This window comes from Mastacembelus armatus, chromosome 20 (assembly GCF_900324485.2).
Source record: "Mastacembelus armatus chromosome 20, fMasArm1.2, whole genome shotgun sequence".
In the NCBI taxonomy this organism is placed as follows: domain Eukaryota; kingdom Metazoa; phylum Chordata; class Actinopteri; order Synbranchiformes; family Mastacembelidae; genus Mastacembelus; species Mastacembelus armatus.
In genome coordinates, this window is record NC_046652.1 from 13,420,758 (window position 1) to 13,444,617 (window position 23,860).

Consider the following 23,860-nt stretch of genomic DNA (forward strand, 5'->3'; position numbering starts at 1 on the left):
TAGATAGATAAACATTGTTAAACTTTGCTGTCTCAGTCTGTCTCTTCCCTCCTACACTGTGGGGGTGTGTCATTATTTGGTCTACTGCCTCCCGCAGGCAGACCTGACATTTGAGAATTTTTTATTTCCTGAGCGTACCTTCACATGCTACAGGATGCTCTTCGATAAGAGACAGGTGGATAAAAGAGCAACGGTGGAAAGCAAGAGAGGATAGAGACAAGAAAGGAAGAAACAGAAGGAAAGACAGGACAAAAACACAGAGAGAGGCTGCGAAACATATTTTAACAATCGTACCTCTAGGCTTTTTAAAAACAAGCAAACAAGAATACAGAAATGTTGGCAGACACATGAGCTGTGTGACCAGCATGAAGTGGACTAGTTCTCCTCCATAGGACCTCATATATTCACATAAAGACCACAGAGTGTGTACATGCATTTGAAAATCATAAGGTAAGCAATTTCTTTACTGACCAAATATCCTTATGAGTTACTATTTAATTGAAATGATGAGTTAAATTTGGTCAGTTTCTCTGGAGGGGACTTAGGAGTAACTTGAATTAAAAGGGTGTGGGAGGTACAAATAAAAAGCTTTGGTACTTGTAAACACAATAAAAAATGGTGCTAAGACGAAGACTCATGAGCTATTCTAGAAATGTCTCTGCTCTGTTCAAAGAAAATCAGAATGTGGGAACACAAGCTTAACTTACACAGTTTCTCTGTAGCCCCAAGCCTTCTACAGGTGCTGTTTCTTTTCCACTGGTGTAACACAGAAAACATGATAACCACATCCTAGCAGATAAATACAAATAGAATTTTAAACAGTTTTTTATGACCTTTGAGCTTTAATCTCCATCTCTCCTATGTTCACATTTAAGCATCAAAACTTTCAGTTCAGTGTAAAATCAGTTCAGTGTAAGTGTGGGAACAAGAAGTAAGCAGTGGCTGGGCGATGGTAAGGAAAATCAATAACGCACAAAGCATCAAAACATTTACAAAAGTTCTTTTAAGATTGTTACTGTTCTGTGTCTATATACATCATTTAGATTATTTGACACTTGCATAACATACTTAAGCCGGTAAACCCTGTATATCAACATTTTTTAATCAGGTTCTATGTCATTGCGGACACTCCCTGTATTACAGTAAAGGCAAGGCACAGTAATGTATTTGCATCTACGGCACATACAGGCACATTGCTTTAATTGTGAGCCAATAACTATTTATGTTAATGCATAAGGAGGTTAAAAGGGAAGTTAAAAAAGGAAGTTAAAAATAGGACATCAGGGTTCTGAAGTAACAGTATGTTTCAGATATGTTACGACTGATCAAGTTACATTTTTTTCTTCGGTGTCAATGGAAATTAAACTTCTTCTTCTCCTTTCGGCTGCTCCCTTCAGGAGTCACCACAGCGAATCATCTGCCTCCATTTTACCCAATAAACTATTACTGTGAAAATAAAAGAGGCTTTATTCAGTAGTTTAAAAAAAATTTTTTTAAAAATTACAAATAGATCATGGATAAGGGAACATTGTCTCAGTATATGGCAATTTGAAAAATGTGATCACAATCAATTAGGAAATAGCTTGTTAACCTACATGCAAAGACAACATACAAAGCCATTTTACTTATATACCACCTTTTACAGCAGGTAAATTTGGTGTGTTATATATGGCGACACTTTATTTTAGCCCTGTTACTCAACATTTATAAATACTACCAGTATAGGGACATTTAATAAATATATTATAAAGCAATGTAATGTAGTGATAATATGATTATAGTTTTTTAAAATGTTTTTTCTGTGAGAATTTATGAATGTGTGCCCATACATAGCAGAAAGCGATTGTAATTATATGATGTATATGCACACAGCTATGTTATAATGTATAAGACATTTATTTGTTTCTCACAAAAGCAAATGAGTAAAGAGTAAAGAAAATTGTCTCTATATTAAAATACATAGAGCAAGTAGCATGTACAGAAAAATGTCTATACACAATATTCACAGACATACACTAACTAGTCATCAGCCTGTGAAAATATAAATGCATGAGAAAAATTGAACTGTATGTTAGAAAAGCAATTTAGCAGACATTAAGTCTCAGTAAGTAAATCAAAATATAGATTTTGTAATAAAACATTTTTAACATTTAGTACCTTAGACTTGAAATTTTGACTTTGTATTGTATATAATTTAACTTTACCATTACTTTTGCCTCTTGAAGTTGATATCCACCAGGTAGCCATAAATACAACTCTAAATGAATGCTAATATTCCTCTATGTCTGCTGCATCCGTAAATAGTCCACTGTTTGCTAATGCATTAGCCATAATAACTCTAGTACACTATAGATTCGTGATTTAAAGAGAACAGATTACACAATTTCACCTTGTAACAAAAATGAAAAAAACAGAGTTTAAAAAGTGTGTTACATTATTTTCTTTCTCCAACTGCCCTTTTTGAACCATCATGGAAGAAAGTATTGTATGTAATATGTGATACTGTACTGAGGCGTATCAACAATATAAAGACACATGCAACAAAAACCTCTAACTTATAAAGGTGTGAATGCAGTGAGATGTAATCCAATCCGCCGTGCTCGTCCCCACTCTGCAGTCAAATCTACTCTGTAGCCACACCCACAGATATTAGAACCTCTTATTTTACAAATTGTGAAGGAGAAACCCACAACTGCAAAAAATGACATGGCTGTGATCATATCCATGTCTAAAAGCAAACGCTGCACCAAAGAGGAAGATAATTCTGAGAAGAGGAAGCTGAAAAAACAGATTCAGCTATTCTCAGGAAAGACTTGAAAAGAAATTTGAATACTTGGCACAGACAGGAGAGGTAGCTGGCACAAACAAAACTCACCTAAAGGAGATGTGGATGTTTTAATTCAAATCCCTGTATCTCACCTTGCATTTCCAGGAGAATGTGTCACTCTGAAGGACAGTGGCGATGGACCCATCATTTCCTTCAAGTCTGGCTTTTGCTGCTGATAGTCCCACTTCCCACAGGTAAGTACTGTAATATTAACATATGATGAAAAACAAACAGGAGAGACAGAGTTTTAAGTGTTCATGCTAATTATGAAGAATGTAATATACTGTAAAAGAGCACAGTGAGTGCTCTATCCACAATAGATTAATTTTTCTAGGAGCTGATATTGTTACCTGTCCTATATAAGTATATATTATGGGTCATATTGTGTATTGTGAAGAGTAGTGTTAGCATTTGGTTCAGGTTTGCTTTTTATTTATATTTGTTATGTAAGTTTATGAACATTGTTATTTACTTTACTTTTAACATTATATTATTTTTCAAATATTTTCATGGTTTATTGTTATGCCCAATGAAAATAAAGTGAAAAGAAAGCTCAAAAAGATTGCTTGTCCTGGATCCTTGTCAGGAAATTCCTGTCTGGAACTTTTATTTTGATGTCATTTCCTATATTGCCTCAGTGTTTTGTAGCTTTATGTTTCCCATTTGTCCTTGATTATCTCCCCCTGTGTTGAATAAATATCCCTGTGTATATGTACATGCCTTGGTTCTTTGGTTTCTTTGCCAGATCCTCAGTGTCACTTGCTTATCTGTCAAATTATTGTGTTGTACTCCCCTCTTGTTTCTTCACGTTGTAAGTAATCATCTATGTGATCTCTGTTAGCTTCTCACTACTGCTGGTTTGCTTTTGTTCTGCATAAGCTTCCTTTGTTAGTGATTCGCTTTGAGGTTCATGTTTCTGTTCTGCACTTTTTCCTACATTCCCCTGGACATGCTTGGTTATTATATAAAACTGTGCACCTCTTTGCTTTGCCTAGCCTTGTGTGTTTGTCTGAACTTCTGAGCCCAGCTCTTGTCTAATACATGACAGAAGGATTTGACCATTATTGGCTCATTAGACTTTATTTTTTTTATATAAAAGGACAGTATGAGAATTTAAATGTGGAAGAGAATGTCAGACCTGGTGGTTTACTGACTCAACTCATCCCTCCATGTCCCTGCCACAGTCATGGTGTTAACCCCATGCAACCCTCTCCTACATGGTGGGAGGGCTGTACTGGGAATCTTTATCTGGCTTTGCTTCTCAGTTCCTGAGACCCACAGTCAGCAGACAGATGAAGCCTCCACGGCCTCCAGAATGGCTGTGTCCACCTGTGGGGCTACAGGACTGGCCCTGTTCTCAGCTTGCGTTAGGACTTGCCCTCCAGAACAGCCCCTGTTTCCTTCTTGCCTTTAAGGCCAACCCCTGGAAACACCTGCTTTCTCAAGGCCTTCTTGGGGGCAGAATTCCTGAAATTGTTTACTCCCTGGTTAACAGTTTGGTGGGTTCTCCAGGTTTTGTTTCCCTGTTCCCCTGCCCACTCCCAACAAAGGGCCAGAGCGCTGGTCTTCATGTCCATTAAAGTCCTCCCTACTATCCGGTGTTCAACTCTAAGTGTGCCACTCTTAGATTTAAATGAGGTGTAAGATTAAAACCATATAGACTATTTCTTTATTAAGACTTTTTGAAGCTTTATAAAATCTGCTGTATTTGTAAATCTGCATTTCTTTATCCCATTCCAGCACTTGGATATTTCCTCGGGGACACAAAGGCAGTATTAAATGGCTGTGAGGACCACTGGACCCTGCAGGACAGTGCCACCATGCCATTGCTCAATCAGACGACTGTGTGTGTCAACATCCGTGTGGTTGTCCCAGGAGCTTGGGTGGCCTTCTCCTACAGTTCTGTGTATGCATCCAGGCCTGAGCTTGGTCTGGAGGGAGATGATGAGGCATTGTATGGGTGGCTGCAAAGGGTCAAACACCGATTTCCTTTTCAATTGTCCCCAACACGATGGCACACAGTGTGTCTCAGGAGAGATGTACCAGGCAACTCCTTCAGCTTGGAGGTAAGTCTGTAAGAGTGGCATATGATTATGATTAGCAAAATTTAGAATACTTTGTGTAGGAAAAGTGTTTAATGTCCTGGAGGTCTGAAGAATTTAGTCAGGTGACCACTGGACTAGAAAAAATGCAGTGGTCACTCTAGAAGGTGATGGCACTGACTCAGGACCAAGTGGGAAGTAGATGCCATGTGGGAGTGTGGTCCCTGGACAGAAAACAATATGTAGGCTGAATCCCTCAGTAGGATAAGCAAAAGGTCAATGGCAAAGACTGAACTCTTCTGAGCACAGGCAGGAGACTAGTGTCAAAGGTGGAACCCCAATCAAAGGGCAGCTTCTGGAAAATTGGCAAAGGATTAGCATTATAGACAGAACCGCCCTGCAGTTGGGGCTATTGACACGGGCTTGGTGCCTTGATGGTCTGACTGGATATTGACTAGGGAGGTGAACCCTGGAGCAATCTCCAAAGTGTGAGGGGCATTGATTTAGGAACTGAAACAGAGACAAGAACTGATGGGGCATTAACTGCTATGGATAACCTAAGAACAGGAAGAGAGTCAGGTCAGAGAGTCAGAGGTCTTGCTTTAACCATGATGGCTGACCCAGGAACAGTAATGAACTCAGAAACAGTTATGGCATAGGCAGATTTAGCCAGCCCTGGAACTGGCTCCTGCCAGTCAACCCCCCAGCAGGAGCAGGAATAGACTTGGTGTCATTGACTCCAGCCAAACCACTGACTGAAAGATGTGGTGTCAGTGCCTTTGGCACCTCAAGAACTCAGGGGCAAAACTGGACAAACAGGACTAGTCAGGGTTATGAGCAGCAGAGACATTGGCTCACTGGGTAGCAGAAGTTGACCCTTTGACTGCCTAAGCAGCTGAAGCTGAGGTTCTGGGCACCTAGGGTTTGTGGCTCTGGGATTGAAGAGGCCTGTGACTCAGATCCAGGCAACAAGAGGATTAGGACACAGGAGAGGAGCTGCTGCTGCTCAGCAGGGGTGCTGCAAAGCTGTTGCTGTGGCTACTCAATGGGATGCTGGGAAGCTACTGTTGCTCTGAAAAATACTTGGTTGTTGCTGCTCCACTGGAGGTTGCCTTTGCTTTAACACTTCTTTGAACAGGAGTGTGACTGCAGTTATCGAAATTGCTACTGCAATGATATGTCATCTGTAGGATAAGGCTAACCTGTCTCACTAACCTGGTGTGGTGCTAGTTACATGGGGAACAGACAGAGAAACTGCAGCAGACTGAGATTTAACAGGTCTTTTCTTGGTGGCAGGGTTAGGGTTTTCACACTTAGCCCTAACATGTTGGAGACTTGGCTCAGAGGCAGGGTGGAGGCAAACAGCTGGACTGGGCTGGGACCTAGCACAATCTGTGCTATCAGCAGTCTGGATAGACTGAATGTTTTGAAGACGTTCCCAGATCAAGGCTTCTACAGACCAGAATGTGCAATGAATGTAAACAGGGATTAAATGAAAATGAACGAACAAATGCTGGAAAGTAATGAGAATCAACACAAACTGTTGGGGAGTGAATGTGAAGAGCAGGCTTGTGTAAAAATGATTATGCAAAATATTCCAGGTTGATGGGAAAATGATGACTGAGAGGACAGTCTCTGCTGAGGCCATCCGCCCGTCTGGTTCCCTGTGGCTGGGCTGTCGTACCAGAGACCAATCTCGAGGAACTAATCTTGGACAAGTGGAGCTGTATTTGTTCCGCATGTGGGCAGACGTGCGGGATCACAGGCCCTGTGAAGATGGCACTGTGATTGGCTGGGATTCTCAGTATTGGGGTGTGACCAGCCCCAATGCCAGACAAAGGGACTCCAACCTTATGTGTGGTGAGACAGACATGCAACAAGTCACCTATAACTAGCAATAATACTAAAAGTCTGAGATTCTAATTTATTGTTGAAAGTCGATTGAGCAAACAGGTTAGTGTGATACAGCTATTGTAGTTTATGAACATAACATTACAGCGAAGAATACCTAACTGAACAACATACCGACTTCTGCACTTCTGTTTGTTGTTTTGCCTAGCCTACGTTTTTTACACGCTAATTAATATGATTAGTACAGTTAGAAATGCAACATAGACACTGATGCGACTACTTATAGTCAGAGAAAATGTAGGTAGACTGATTGTCCTTCTGATTGTTAAAAATGATTAAGATTTTTCCATGACGATGGTTTATAGGCATACCTGATTAATGAGTAGTTACAAGTAAACATCATTGATAGTGCTGTCGTGTACAAATAGTTACAGCTGTGGTTGTTATGTGGGTGTTATGACAGCTGCTCAGATGCTGTTGGAGGACTACACTGATGCCGGTGACAGCTGGTTGAAAAGATTTTTAAATTCAGGAAGAGAAAAACATACAAATTCTTCCAACAAGCTAACAAGCACAAATGACAGAAATTAAAGCTATTCTAATTCATTTACTTATAAGACTGACATTGTCCCAAGTTTTATACATTTTTTACATGATCTCATGTAAAAACATGACATGACATGAAACATGAAACATTTTCATCCCGAGAGCTGTGGAGAAAACTAATATAGTACATGCGTAATTCTACATGTAATTCCTCTTGGGTTTAACAATAATACATGCAGTACATTATGCTTATTAATACCTCTGTTGTGTCACTAACACTGTTTGCATTTTGTAGTTGTGCATGCATGTAGAGCATGTTGGATGTTAAATGTTGCTTGTTTTTATGTGTCTTGTAGACAACAGACGTTTCCGACGTGATGCTGTTGATTTGTCTGCAGGTGACTTATACACTTACAATATGTGTATTTGTTTAAATGTAGTCGTAGTTGTATTTACCTGTACTTGTGTGATTTATTGATCTATACACTTTTTCAACCATATATATATATATATATACATATAGTATATATGGCCTTTATTTAACCAAGGTAGCTTTTTGATATATAAATTATCAGTACAATTAACACAATTTTACCATAGAGTTGCTAAAGATAATTTTTTGAATATATATGGATAGACAGATACATAGATTGAGAGTACAAGTACACTCCTAAAGAGCAAAAACTGTACTGACCACATTTTTTTTCAGCCATCACATCTACAGTTGAACCGACACCGTCACCTTTATCAGGTGATTGTCACTTTAAAAGAATATCTCTAATTATCATACCTCCTGACTATCATTTGAATTCCTTCTTCCTTCTTTGTTTTGTGTGAAGTGCCTTCAACTACATCTGCATCGAGTCCTGACACAGCAGCCGCTGACATGTCCATGAACAATCAGACATCTATAGCCACAGGTCAGTGTCAGCACAGTGACACATTAGCACAAATATAATATCATTTTAAATATTTAATACAGTTTCATTTGTTATAGAGTCCATTAAGAAGGAATGTTTACTTTCAGATAACTGAGTAAATAAGCAGTAATTCTAAGTTATCTAAATAGTGTGGATGTATTTAGTGCTGTTATAAAAAATGTAATGAATGCTTATTTGTTCATTTATCGGTATCTAAATTGCAACGTCCTGCTGCCACTGAATTATAGACACTTCCTATGAATGAGATCAGGTTTCTATTGGAAGCTTGTAGGACAGTGAGCTTTTAGAGCATTAAATGTCATCAAATAGTTCAGGTTTATCAGTTACTGACAAAAAAAAATTATCTTTGTAGTTTTTGTCCATCATTTAAGTTATAGTAACATTATAATGCCAGTAAATAATGAAACATTAGTCCTAATGTAAAGAATTTTTAATTTGCTACTAATTTATGTAGTTTTGGCCACCATTTCTCCTGGTTTTGATAATATTACAATGTCAGTAAATTTTACAGGTTACTGGTAATGCTGCTGTCAACAGGAGTCAGACAGAGCATCCATCAGTCACATCGTCAGTCATCACAAAAAAGCCTCCACCCATTGACTCCAACCATTCTTCTGTCACACCCTTGAAAAAACATGTCCCCACCAATCACAATAAAGACAGTCAACTCCACCCTCTAAAAGCAGCTTGGCTAATCAGACCTCGACAAACACCCAAATGTTTACAAATCAGAACTCTGCCTACCTGCCAATCCACATCGGCAACTTCACTCACACAGTGTTAGCGTGACATATGCATTTAGTACATTTTTGTGTGTGTATAATTAGAGACTTAATATTGCATTGTTACTGATTTAGCACATAATCAGAATCAAAACCTTTTTTTAGTTTTACATTTGTTTTCTTTATTATTCCCTTCTCTATTCTTATAGGTTTTACACCAGTAAATTGTGACATCAGCCCACTCTGCTCCAATGGCAGTAAGAAATATTCACCTTTCGTACCATCAGTGTTTTATTTATGCATATTTGAGGGTTTACAACTTAACCCCGTTTTGTAGGTGCTTACTTTTGGATGACTATAAGCGTGCAGGTCAAAGAAGACAATAAGACGGAAAAAGATGTGAAAGATTTGGTGAGTAAAACATCCCTTCATCCACTTTATTAGGTTCTCAAATAGGTTCACAGCTCCACCCTTTCTTTGTGGCATGCTTTTTATAGCTTTGAACGTCACCTTGTCACAAAGAAGTCTTGAGCACACAATGGATTAGTTCATAGGAACAGCAGCAAATTCCTGTAATGCATTCTATCATTGTGACGCAACTAAAAACTGACCTGCAGATAATTCATTGATATAATAATGTGAATTTAGGAAACGCACATAATGTGCTATCAGAGAATTACTACTTTAGTCTGCAGTTCCCTTTATTTTTTAGTCTTTATGATGAGCAGTGGCTCACTAACTGTGCAGTGTACTACTTTGAATCAGTCTTAACCCTCTTATTGTGTTTTTAACCATAACAGTTCTTATCATAAGCATTCTTTAAAAAAAACATCAATACCTATATATATATTTATTTTACTTTATTTGTTTTAACAAATTGGTGCTGTTGTAGGTGAGCCAAAATATTCAGTTTACCTTTAAGACCTGGTTTAAGGTTTGTGACTGATTTACAAGCAATTTACAGCAATAACTCCACTATTTTTTAGAGTTCTCTGCTGTGATATTGTGATCATACATATTTACATACTTGCTGCACATCAAACTGCTCTTGCACACAGATTCACAGTTATAGTCCCTTGAAACAAATTGACTCTGTTCAGGATGAGTCCAGCACAATTTTACAATTAATTAAACTTATACTGTACGTTACTGCTGTTAGTGTAGGTGCCTCAGTGCAAAGATTTGATCCTCTGCCACTAACTCTTCTTCTTTTACTCAGGTGTCAAATGCATTTGGTTGTAACTCTGAAGGAAAAACATTCTGCCAGGGTGATACACAGCTTCAGGTCAGAATGTCCTACAAATAGGCAATACCCTCTAACTGTCTAGAATAAAATTTATCCTTATATTTTCATCTATAGATGGTAAATGGCTAAATATCTTTTCTCTCTCTTTGTAGGCAGCTGAGGTCTCCTGCACTGCAAAAGAAGAAATAAGGTATGTCTTTCAGTTTTGTAGACAGTAACTGCTACATATACTTAACATTGTGCCTTCTCACAGGGGAGTACATATATTTTTCTAGAAATACAACCTGCAGTGTGCTGTTGCAGTTCAGCCATGCTGTCTTACCATGTGAACTCCAGCTCACCGGAGCCACTGCACTGCAGAAATCTAACCAAATGCAAGCATCAATCATAGGAGAAGTGGAGAGAGTCGGTGAGCTCTTGTCAGCTATTCAATTCATATTGATTCCTAGCTAGTTACTTTCATACTACATCAAGAAGCAAACACACATATGTGTTTAAAAACCTAATTACGTTTTAATTAATTCAGATGGTTTAGTTCACATTTGGCTCATGGATTGTGTGTTTAAAGTCACTCACAGTTATATAAGCACACATGTAATGTTGAAAAAAAAGTACGAACATGCATATTGTGTGCTCATACAAATACAAATATGATACCTCTTAACTTTAAACACAGTTATAACTAAAACCCAAATGTCCCATGTTTTAAATAAGAGGAGAGCATGACTTTCTAGAACTATCCTCAGTCTCAAGAGTTAAAACCTCATCACAGCAGTAGTGGTACAAGAGTACATTCACACAACCAGCATTTTCGGCACACCCCTATTCATTTTGTTCCCATCAGGTCGAAATCTGTGTCAGAACTTGAAGCCCTCTGGTGGTGAGTTTGTGAGGTGCACATCTACATCTTCCCTGGATGATATCTGCCTGTCCAGCCAACAGTCTAAGCTTACATGGTAAGTGGTACCTCTGCTTTCCTGTATGCATTGTATGTCTAAGTTTATATGTGTGCACTATGTATCTTCATCTGTTATCCTCTATATCTGCTAGCTCAGTCATAGAGCCCAACTCTAACCTAGCTATACAGCCAAAGACAGTCTCCTGCAGGAGTGAGTAACAAAACCACAGACATTGATTGCATTCACCAGAATCTAGTGTTGTTTCTGCTGCTGTATCCATGTTTGTCTGTGTTTCAGGGGAACCTCAACGCTTCTGTGACTGCAGCTCTTTCTGTAATACCACAAGTAAGAAAAAAGCATGTATATATTTTCCCTGTAAACTCAAGCAAATATTATGGGTGCATATACAGTGCATGTGTTTATAGCACCCCCTGCACCAACACACAGACAGCTGGGAAATGTGATTGCTTTGACTGTATGTGACAAAGGAATACTTCTACATTTTCAGAAATGTGCTTATAGACCTTCTTGCTAAGCATTAGCTGAGAAAATTGATCCCAAACTCAGGTACCATAACATGAAGCTGTATCTAATGCCCTGTTACCTTACGTAAAGGCTGCAAGAAATACTCAGCTGCAACTTCTTGGACTGATGATAGATGATGGACTTTTTTTTTTTTTTACCAAACTTTATAAATGGGGGTTGCTTTTTTTTTTTTTTTTAACATTTTTACATATCCAGGTTAGCTGTTTCACTTTTTATCCTAGCAGAAATGTTATGCTAAAATTAACCTGGCCGTAGTTTCATTTTTAACAGCCAGATGTGAGAGCGTCTATTGGCAAAAAGCAAATATGTGTTGTAATATGTCTCAGAAGGTGGGTGGGTGGTGTGTAATTATGCTCTATACTGCTTCTGATATTTTTTCTTTTAATTTTTCAGGCCAGTTCTATGCCATAAGACTTAATATCAACAATGCTTCTGTTAATACTGAATCCCTACGTATTTTGGTATGTACACACATACCAGCAAATACATACTGATCAATCAAAACTCAAATATTGCAGTTACAGTACCATAAAAATCACATCTTTTTGTATTCACGCTATGTACTGACTTACTGAATGTCTTTAACAGATGTCAAGTCTTAGTAAAGATAACATCTGTGGCTCAGGATCAGGGTAAGTCACGATCCTCTATGAATAACTCACAATAGATACATGCTGACTGGTGAAATTCATAAGGAGGTTGCAAGCTCCATTGTACTGTTTTGTTAAAAGGCTGATGAACAGATAAGCTAAGAGAGAATAGCATGGGGATCTATGATAATGAAATGTTTGTTGGTAATAACGGTGGGACAAATCTTTGCCTACAGGTCAACGTGTGGAGATTATGTAGAGATTTTAAGCCGCTACAAGGTAAATCCTGTCTTTAACAGTCTCCAAGGTGGTCACTCCAACCACCTTCAATTTGTTGACTTTTCATGCGACAGCTGTGACTCAGTATAAATGTGTAAATAATTTTATTTATGCAGAGAGCTCACCTGGAATGTCATGGGGAACAACAAAGGTAGACATGTTTATTTTTTCCTGCCTATTATTTGGGCATACAGGAAAGAGGCTGAAAACATATAGACATAGAAAAATTAAAATTGAGGAAAACTGATGAAATGCATTACTGATAATGTTCTATTTAATAATGAATAACAGTATCTGAATTATGTATTGTTGTCTAGGTTGTACAGCTGTATGGTGATACTGGAGATGTCTGGGCCTGTCAGTGGTTGTTCCCTGAGTAAACTCGTGCAACAACTCATTAACAGCAACACTGGCATAACAAACGAAACACCAATTACACGCATTGGTTAGTTGGCATGTTTGAGTTTAAAGCTAATATTGCTGCACACTTTTTACTGCTTGAAGCCTCTATTATATGTCAGATCTCTATCCTCAGTCATGTGTGGTTCTCCTGGTTTGACTGTCCCCACTCTGTTGGCATCCAACCTGACCTGGGTTTCTAGTAACCTGCTGATCTCCGATGTCTGCCAACCTGACCCCACTCTGCTTAATTGGTAAATGTATAAAAAAGTTCTATGGCAAAATATTTAGAAGAACAAATTTATAATGTATTTTGGGGGTTTATAATAGTAACATTATAGTTATATTTAGAGTCTATACCAGAACCACTTCATGTTTATTGGATTTGAAGGTATAGACTTTTACTTAGAAGTGCTTTGACAGAGATGTTACATGTTTTCAGGAAAAGGACACGATGCGGTGTCTCTCAGCAATACTTAACCCCTCCATGTAACTCACAGCCCTTCTGTTGTTATTTCAGCTTCTCTCCTCTGTGATTTCAAAGTACAGTAAATGATCCCTGCCTGCCAAAAAGCAAAAGGCTATAAGAACCATTTTTGAACCACAAGTAATCATTTCCAACAGCCAGGCCTGGAGAGCCTCTGAGCAAAAACACTGCTGGATAGATTGAAGAGGCCACAGAGAGAGTGGGACGAGGGTTAACATCAGTTTGGTTTCTTGAGATAAAGAGTGTTAAAAGCAGTCAAGGGACTCCAATTTGATTTGTGGTCCTTCCTACTGGATATCTTAATGGGTAAAGACAGCATGATTGTTTTGGCAACATTAGCAACCTAGTGGTAATTTTTTAGTGAATTAATATGATTTCAATTCAGGTGTAATTCCAGCTCTTTGTAACATTAGTAGTTGTGGTGTTCTACTGAACTGAAAAAAGTTTTAGTCAGGTAATGCGGCCACATGCTGGCTTAGTGGTTAGTACTGTTACCTCACATCAAGAAGGTTCCTGGTTTGAAACCCATCAGGGGCGTTTCTGTGTGTAGTCTTCATGTTCTCCCTGTCCTTGTATGGGTTTTCTCCAGGTACTCTGGTTTCCTCCCACAGTCCAAAAACATGTATGTCAGGTTGATTGGTGACTCTAAATTGCCCATAGGAGTGAGTGTGAGTGTGTGAGGTTGTTTGTCTCTATGTGGCCCAGTGATGGACTGGGGACCTGTCTAGGGTGGACCCCTGCCTTTCACCTAAAGAGAGCTGGGATAGGCTCCAGCTGATCCCTGTGACCCTGGTTAGGAATAAGTGGGTATAGATAATGGATGGATGAACATTCAGGTAATGCTAGCTTTGGACTGGAGGCCACTTTTGTACAGTTTGTCGCATTCAAAACTAACTCATGTAGGACAGATCATCAAGTGACAAAAAGCAGTATAGTGTGAGTTTATTTTCAGTTTTACTAGATCTTTAAGGAGCTGAAGCTGGGACTGAGTAGAATAATTTCATTATGCATATCCAAATATTCTGAATTTTGCTTTTTGTTTGTTCTTTCATAGTAAGGCAAATGAGACACTTGCTGTTCTTTTGGCTGAAAGCTGCCCTCTGGATCCGCCCACAACCAAGCAAAGCACAACCAGCAGCAACTTTACTACAACTCCTGAAGCCATGCCACCATCTATGACCAATACTACTGCCACAACACTCTACAATACAACCACAGCCGGACCTTCTTCAAATGGTACAACGCGAGACAATGAAACTACAACTGAACCACAGCCAGGTTCTCCAAATGCCACAACACTCAACAATACAACCACAACCGGACCTTCTTCAAATGGTACAACGCAAGACAATGAAACTACAACTGAACCACAGCCAGGTTCTCCAAATGCCACAACACTCAACAATACAACCACAGTCGGACCTTCTTCAAATGGTACAACGCGACACAATGAAACTACAACTGAACCACAGCCAGGTTCTCCAAATGCCACAACACTCAACAATACAACCACAACCGGACCTTCTTCAAATGGTACAACGCGAGACAATGAAACTACAACTGAACCACAGCCAGGTTCTCCAAATGCCACAACACTCAACAATACAACCACAACCGGACCTTCTTCAAATGGTACAACGCGAGACAATGAAACTACAGCTGAACCACAGCCAGGTTCTCCAAATGCCACAACACTCAACAATACAACCACAACCGGACCTTCTTCAAATGGTACAACGCGAGACAATGAAACTACAACTGAACCACAGCCAGGTTCTCCAAATGCCACAACACTCAACAATACAACCACAACCGGACCTTCTTCAAATGGTACAACGCGACACAATGAAACTACAACTGAACCACAGCCAGGTTCTCCAAATGCCACAACACTCAACAATACAACCACAGTCGGACCTTCTTCAAATGGTACAACGCGAGACAATGAAACTACAACTGAACCACAGCCAGGTTCTCCAAATGCCACAACACTCAACAATACAACCACAGTCGGACCTTCTTCAAATGGTACAACGCGACACAATGAAACTACAACTGAACCACAGCCAGGTTCTCCAAATGCCACAACACTCAACAATACAACCACAACCGGACCTTCTTCAAATGGTACAACGCGAGACAATGAAACTACAACTGAACCACAGCCAGGTTCTCCAAATTCCACAGCGTGGTTCAACATAACTACAGCTCAACCATCGACAGGTTCTCCAAATGATATGTCAACAACAACACCACTGAACAACCAGACTACCAAAAACTCCACACCAAGTGTGACAACCAACAGAAATGACACAAACACCACTACAACAGCTGCCACCACCTTTAATCACAATGTAACATCAACTGATTCTTCCCTTGAGCATACAACTACAACTTCAAACGAAACCACTACGATACAGAGTACACATCCAACCCAGAATAACAGCACTACAACAATGATGCCTTCAACATCAACTCCAACTCTCCTAAACAGCACACTCAGCACGATGACCACAACGACTGGTATGTGAAGCGTAGAATCAATTTTTAACATTATTCTAATTCAATTAGAAGAAAGCTTAGGTGGACTAAAATGGCTGGAATATCAATCACTTGGATTTTTTTTAAGGTTTAAAGGGAAGCAGTACCCAATGTACAGTACAGACCAAAATGTTACATGTTTAATGTTTGTAAAAGCCATTTTTTTAACACAGCACTGTTTAGGAAAAGATTTGGTATTTTGCTTTTGAGTTTTAGTCATAACTTTTTATTATTCAAGCAGTACAAATAACTTTTGTTTTATCAGTAATGTGACCATCACATACCAAATGACTTTCCTGTATTCCTTGCCAAGGTACTGGAACTAACTCAACAACTACAGTATTGACAACTACAAGCCAAGATTTACTGGATGAACTAGGTCAAGTACAAAATGTATCCCAGCTCAACTCCTCTCAGGTGAAGCTACTGAATTATTATTTAACCATTTAGCGACCTCTTGAACCCTAGGGTCGGATGCATTGTTATACTTATAGAGACCATTCACATCAGTATAGAAGTGTTTCATTGTAGGATAAAGATGATCACTCAGAATAATTTTGTATTTATTTGCTTTTGCTGTAAGGGCCCCCAACTATGCCAGCAAAATGTCTCCCACAGCACAACAGCTCCCCTCGTTGCTGGGGGTCAAGGATTTGTGTTTTTCCTTTGTTACCCATCTGTATGTCTAAGAGAGACTTACTAATGGATTTTTTAGATATGTTACTTGGACATGTTGGTGCCTGGAACCAATATGATAATTTCACTGACAAAGTGTATGCATTATCTATGCGACTTATCCCTTAAGGGTTTGTAGGGGAGCTCGAGCCAATCTGGCATTAGGGTGAGATGCAGGCTATACCCTGCACAGATTGCTAGTCTATCACAGTACTCAGACAGATATTAATAAGAACACACACTGTTAAGCACCAAAGATTGAACTGAAAAAACTGAGTACATTTACACCAAGTGTCATTTTACCAAAACAAAATTTTCAAAACTACCATCAAAAGGGTGATTTGTGATTCGTTTGCCTTTAAATCAGTTTGAGCTGTTTTGAATTATAGATCTACAGTTCTGAAGGTAAACTCTAGTTTGATGGATGTTGCAGGTGGCACAGTTAGTGGGGAGAATGGAACAACTTTTGGATGAATCCTCTGTCTCTCTGGCAATGGGACAAAAAATCATCAACACTGTCAGCAAACTGATGACAGTAAATGCAGTGGGCCTCTCTGCATCTGCTAACAGGTATAAGTCACACGACCCTGACCAATACGCTGGACACACACACACATATTCACATAGATTTGACTTTTCTGAAATGTTTCCTGTCGACAGGCTAATTCATGTGGTGGATAATCTGGGTCTTAACCTGGTTGTCAGTGGTGGCAGTGCGATCCTCCCTTCAAATTCATTGGTTCTCGCAGTCAGGACAGTGGATGGGACCAGATTCCCAACTACATCTTTTGACATCTTTAACCCTGATAATGTCCAGGTAACCCAGTTTTGGAATTAGTTATCTGGTTTTGAGAAATCATGAAATGAACGTGAATTTTCAAATCAATTAAAGAACAGCATCTTTAATGATGATATAATGATACAAAACTAAACGTATTAAAATGTTATGCTATTTAAGTTATTTATTTATTTTTGTGATGTTTACAGCTCCGTGCCCTCAGTAGCTCCCGTTCTAAGAGGTCAGGGTCTGCCTTGGGATCTGTATTGTTGCCATCCTCCCTAACTGCAGGTCTTAGTCCTCAGCAGCAACAGAAGGCTAACAGAGTCCAATTCACTTTTTACACTAAACCTACCCTCTTTCAGGTACTTTCTTGTCATCACTTCTGGATAGTTTAAGATTTTTTTCACAAAACATGACTTTTAATGGTTTTTATTCAATGACTTATATATCTGCATTTGAAATTTTTCCAAATTTGATCCAACATTTTAGTGCAGGTATGGACCCTTAGAACAAGACAAATTTGCAATATGTTGACACTGTGAAGCATTGTTTCTAATTATTGAACTAAACTGTCACCATTCCCCAAATTAAATGTCTTTCTCTCCTGTTTTGTAGGATACAACATTGAAAAACAGCACCATTGTCAGTTCAGTCCTGGGCTCAAGTGTCTCCAATTTGTCAATAAGCAACTTAACAGAGAACATTCAGTTTACAATCCAAAATGTCAACCCTATATATGTGAGTGCACAAACACGCAAAAATAATGTTTTAATTGAACTATTCACCCAGAACAAACTCACAAAAAGTGGAATATCACATGTAATTTGCCAATATTTTGATGGTCAGACAATAAAATAGCTCTGGCCATGCTGAGAACTAATGTTGTTCGTGGTTCATAGGGAAACTTTGTGGCCTCGTGTGCATTTTGGGACTTTACTCTGAATAGTAAGTATATTGTTGCCAAAGAAACTTGGTTCAGTGATAAATTTGCCACAATTCTCAATATTACTGTTTATGGTGTTTATATTCTTTAGGTGGTAAAGGAGGCTGGAGCACTTTTGGCTGCTCTCTTGTCAATGCCACATCAGAAAAAACAACCTGCAGCTGCAACCATCTCACTTCATTTGCAATATTGCTGGTAAGCAGGTCATTTACTCAGCATTCTCTCTCTCTCTTTATATATATATATATATATATATATGTATTGATTTACATTTGCTAATCAAGTGTGTTTCTGTTTGTGTTTTCCAAACAGGATTTGTCCAGAGAAGCAATAACTGATCGTCAGCAAGCACAAATTCTGACTTTCATTACGTACATCGGCTGTGGAATGTCTGCTATTTTTCTTGCGTTCACCATACTGACATACCTGTCATTTCCGTAAGAAATCTATTACAAAGCCAATTTAACTTCAGTGTGAGCATTATTAAACAGCATGCTAACTAACATATTCTTTTTACCAGTTTAGTAGTTTTAAGGTGCAATATGTATAGGAAAGCTAAAATTAATTGAACAGTACCACACGTTAACAAATTTAAATTAAAAAAAACACACTATGAAAATTACAGTATTAACCCCAATTTCTATTCAGTGCAGTTTAACAGACCATTTCTTTGCAGAAAACTTCTTCGGGATATACCAGCCAAGATCCTGGTCCAACTCTGCATGTCCCTCCTCCTCCTCGACTTGGTATTTTTACTGGATGGCTGGCTGGCACTGTACCCAGCAACTGGGCTGTGTATTAGCACTGCCTTCTTCTTGCACTACTTCCTGCTGACATCATTTACCTGGGCAGGGATGGAAGCCCTGCACATGTATTTGAGCATCGTCCGGGTCTTCACTCCCTACCTTAGCAGATATATGCTCAAGTTCACTCTGATGGGCTGGGGTTAGTATCTCAACAAAGCAATGTTATTGTTTGTTTGTATATGTTTGTTCAAAAAAAAAAAACACTTAAGTTACCTATAAAAACCTACTTTTAAACCATTCTTATTTGTTAGGTGGTTCTGCTAATTGAAATGTTGATCTTTTCAGGTATTCCTCTTATTGTGGTAATCATTGTAATATCAGTGGACAAAAACCATTATGGTCTGGTTACATATGGAAAGTACACGGACGGCACTTCAGATGACTTGTAAGTGACATTTCAATTACCTTATACAAGAAATACACTTGCCTTTTTTAATAGAATTGTTTTCACTTAAATGTTCTCCTAACCAAAGTACAATAGATCATCCAAATTAAGTTGTTGCCTTTAGCATAGCTAAATATTTCCTAATGAGTGTGATTTAAAATGATCTGTTAATGCATATATAAAATCTGAAAACAGATCTTATTTTGTATTTATAGCCCAAAGGGTGGAACACTGGTATCACTATTAGAGACATGGTGCACTAAATGAAATAACATACATTTTCAAAACTGCTTTTTCATCATGAAGAAATGGAAAAAACAAAAACAAGAACCGTATCAATATGAACTGCAGTTTTGCATGTAGTTTTGAAGTATTTTGAATCAAGAATTGTTCTATGCTTACTTGCTTGTGGCCATCAGCTTTGTCTTTGCTGGTGCATCACTGCATATCTTAAGGCATTATATCCTACAAATATCAATGCAACAGCATGAAGCCATAAATGTGTGTGGTGTCTTTTGCAATTTAAACAGGGACCCAAAACTAAAGGTAAAAAATTACACAGGGAATCTTCAAGGATGAATTTGAATATTTGTCGATTTCCTTTTATTTCTGTATTACACCAATGGGGGGCAAAGGAAACAGTGTGCTTTGTCGGTGGTGCTGAAACATCCAAGCCACATCTGTATTTGTCAGTCAGAAGTTTTTTCACTCAACTTTCTCATAGGGGAAATATGGATTTTTTAAAATGCTATCTAATTAGTTGGGAATGATGGCTATAATCTATTTTAGTTTAAAAATGCCCTGACTTTTGGATTGTGCAGGAGACCTTTTTGACATTTCATGACAGACTTAAGCCAAGAAGACAAATTAGACAAATTCTGGGGTGGTTTGCAGCCGAGTGTGAAGCGGCTGGGATGAGACTCAGCACCTCCAAGATCGAGGTCATGGGTCTCTACCAGATAAAGGTGAGACCCAGCTTGCCCTCTCCAGGTTGGAGAAATCTTGCCTCAGGTGGAGGACTCTAAGCATCTTGGGATCTGTGAGTGTGATCATGAGTGAGGGAAGGACAGAGTGTGAATTTGACAGACGGATTGGTGCAGCAGGATGCGGTCAGTGTACTGGTCTGTTGGTGCAAAAGGAGCTGAGCCGAAAGGTGAAGCTCTCGATATACTGGTCAATCTACTGGCGAACAGGCACTCCCTAAGAGAGGGGAGGAGCTCAGTCACCCAGGAGGAGCTTGGAGTAGAGCTGCTGCTCTTCTGTGTTGAGAGGAGCCAGCTGAGGTTGCTCAGGCATCTGTTTCGCCTCCTGGGGAGGTGTTCCAGGCGTGTCCCACTGGGAGGACATGCCTCTCGGCCGGCCTGGGAACACCGGCATTTAAAACATACATATTACAAGCAAATCAAGCTACGTCAGATAGCACAAAATTTCCTAACAACCGAACCAAATAGCCAACTATGCCAATACCAAACCATGTCACACCCAAAACACACAAGATAAAGATACCAGTGATTAGGACCATTTACTGAAATGTACTAGTAAAAAAACAAACAAACAAACAAAAAATAACAAGCACTTTTTATTTTTATTGTTCATTTGAAATTTTTTCTTATAGACTTGCATTGTTATATTTTTGCCCTGCAGCTGTTGGGTGCGAAATAATACTGTCTTCTACGTGGGTGTGGTGGCCTACTTCGTCCTCATCTTTATATTGTGCTTGGTGGTCTTCATCGTTGTGATGATCCAACTATCTCGAATCAAGAAGCAAAACCCCCAGAACCAGTCTCCTAACAGGGGAAGGATTTCCGACCTTCGTAGTGTTGCTGGCCTCATCGTCCTGCTTGGCCTCACCTGGGGGTTTGCATTTTTCGCCTGGGGACCCCTCTATTTACCCTTTGTTTATCTCTTCTCCATATTTAACTCTCTTACAGGTAAGACCATTATAAATAATCTTGGTTCTACTTCAAAATGAGACACCCACATTGTTTGTCTGATAAAACTGAGTTTACTCATATAACAGAAATATGCATAATATACAATAAAACCAATATTTTGCTACTCAATTTGCTCTGTTATAGGTTTCTTCATCTTCATTTTCCACTGTGCTGTGAAAGAAAATGTCCGGAGGCAGTGGAGAACTTATCTCTGCTGTGGAAAACTGCGATTGGCTGAAAACTCAGGTGGGCACCAAAATCTATTTGAGCCTCTCATACCTCTTTTGTCAGTGATTTCCCAAGCTGTGTAAACAATGTACTCTTTTTTTCAAAGTTCAAATCTGAACACACAAACATGGTAGAGTACATACATACAGTACATATTTTGGATTCTATCAGAGGAAGTCATGTTGGATTTCCCAAGGGATAAATGTCTAAATCAGCACAAAATTCATAGAAACTTCCTGTACAGTACTATACTGTACAATTTGCTTTAGATATAGTTTTCTTTAGTACCAGTGACCCAGTCACAGTTATTTTCATGAATACACCTTAAAGTAGAACTGATAATAGGTACATCAATACTAGTAATTCTGTGTATTTTTAATTATGCCAATTTGCCAAAATATAGGACCTAAATTGTAGCCCACAGTAACTCAACGGTAAATCAGTGTTTCCCCAGCATCATACCAGAAAGCTTGATGGGAAATGAAGTTCGCTGACTTGCATTATCAAATACAAATGAGACACAGAAACATAACCATTAACATTATTTTTTTTATTGTTAATATTCATGGAAGTTAATATGAATTTCAACCTGTCAACATTTGTCAGAAAACTCTTTTAAATTACGAAACAAGTTATTATTTTTATATTGACATACTCGTGTAACCATGGCAATATACACTCTTCTGTAGAATGGAGTCGGACGGCCACCCAGAACAACAGGACATCCATCGCCACAGCAACCACTTCAGCGCCCCACTTTACCTCTAGAAGCGGCTCTGTCATCAGCAATGCCACTAATTGCAGTGGTATGTTTAGTGTCTGACCTGCATTGCCATAGACGTCATAGGCCACATGCTCATACACAACCTTATGATTAATGTGTTATTGTGTTTATACTCCACAGGCTCTGTGTTTGGAGACAGTGGAATATCTGATGGCTCCAGTAGTGATGTTGTTCTCAATAACCTCCACAGACGAAATCTGTCAATGCAAGGCGAGGACTGACAGCTACATCAAGCATTTATTTGTGATCACTGTAATCCATCTGTCTCTACTTATCTACTCTAAGTAAGCTGAGAGTACGGCCAAAGATTAGGCATCTCTTGCAGTTCCCATCCACAAAAAATTAGAATAGATGTACACAGGGTTCAAAGAAATCTTTAGTGGTGCACAAGATGAAAGATGAAAATGTGTAATGACTGAATTAAAAGTGTTGTACCGCACACAATACTTTTCTCTGTAGTAACAATGAAGGAGACTTGTTAGCTGTAGTAAGTGCACAGTAAGTATTTTTATGACTGAAGATTTTAATTATTTTACTGTTACAGCTATTGCTCTATTTATGGAGGCTAGATCTTAGAACTAATGTAAAAAAGAATTAGTTTTAGTCTGTGACAAGCACTGTAGCATGTTAAATATGCTAAATTTATTTTAATGAGTAGCCGAAAACAAAAGCTGTCCACATTGTGTAGATTATCGTGAGGCTATTTTGCTGTCTTTTTGGTATACTATATTTAATATATTTTGGTTAATTATGCATGAACATAAATGGAAAAGAAGAAGATATTTCCAATATGTTTACAATAGTCCAGGGACAACTGTATTATTTAAATAGTCTATATCTTGTGTTTACACACCTAATTCACAAAGTGTCAAAAGGCACTTTATGAATAAAACTCTACATTTAAAACAGGAAAGACGAATTGAAGGAAAATGTGCACGTGCCAAAACTTAAACGCCTGAGCACATGTAACAAAAAACATGAAATTCATTGGCTATAATTTGATCATGTTTATCCTTTAATATGAGATGTTTTATTTTTCTACAGCACAGTGCTCATGGTTGTTACATTGTTCATAAACAGTGTGGTATATTAGATTCTTTTAAGCAAAAGAGAGATGAAGTTTTGTCCTATATTATACTGGAACATGACCACAATTTATTTCTTGCCATTTTAATTAGGACAGATACTGTTTGATTGCCTTGTGCAAGAGCATGTGCATGCCATGAAAGAGAAGATAATAAAACTTTAAATCGTTGTCTGTCCAGTTATTTTTTTTTTTAGTTGTGTCAACATGACACCTTTACATCTTTAATCAAATGTTTTTAAAAAAAAAAAACACCAATTACGATCCCAGCAGATTCCGCCCTCATTCCCTCGTCACTTTGTTGTTATACACTCGAGTGGCAGT

General features: G+C 38.6%; 1 protein-coding gene across 1 annotated transcript; it reads left to right on the forward strand.

Annotated features, from left to right (window-relative positions):
* Nucleotides 1–158: 158 nt before the first annotated feature.
* Nucleotides 159–23,643, forward strand: adgrg2a (adhesion G protein-coupled receptor G2a). Its single transcript, XM_026291742.1, has 36 exons — nt 159–450; nt 2,933–3,021; nt 4,568–4,893; nt 6,471–6,729; nt 7,623–7,664; nt 7,976–8,017; nt 8,106–8,186; nt 9,139–9,186; nt 9,267–9,340; nt 10,149–10,214; nt 10,328–10,365; nt 10,451–10,584; nt 11,020–11,131; nt 11,226–11,284; nt 11,372–11,419; nt 12,014–12,081; nt 12,209–12,252; nt 12,447–12,489; nt 12,606–12,640; nt 12,807–12,934; nt 13,025–13,142; nt 14,430–15,898; nt 16,230–16,333; nt 17,025–17,161; nt 17,252–17,408; nt 17,579–17,734; nt 17,988–18,110; nt 18,272–18,317; nt 18,407–18,510; nt 18,628–18,752; nt 18,992–19,260; nt 19,407–19,506; nt 21,151–21,437; nt 21,585–21,686; nt 22,358–22,474; nt 22,573–23,643. The coding sequence occupies exons 1-36, from the start codon at nt 431–433 to the stop codon at nt 22,671–22,673; spliced, it is 5,271 nt and encodes a 1,756-aa protein (XP_026147527.1). The 5' UTR covers nt 159–430; the 3' UTR covers nt 22,674–23,643.
* Nucleotides 23,644–23,860: the final 217 nt, after the last annotated feature.

Bases quoted from the DNA above. Each gene is read 5' to 3' on its own strand.
- adgrg2a (XM_026291742.1), top strand. From the start codon at position 431: ATGCATTTGAAAATCATAAG. The intron at 11,132-11,225 runs GTAAGTGGTACC...TATATCTGCTAG, and splicing joins CAACAGTCTAAGCTTACATG to CTCAGTCATAGAGCCCAACT. The intron at 22,475-22,572 runs GTATGTTTAGTG...TATACTCCACAG, and splicing joins CAATGCCACTAATTGCAGTG to GCTCTGTGTTTGGAGACAGT.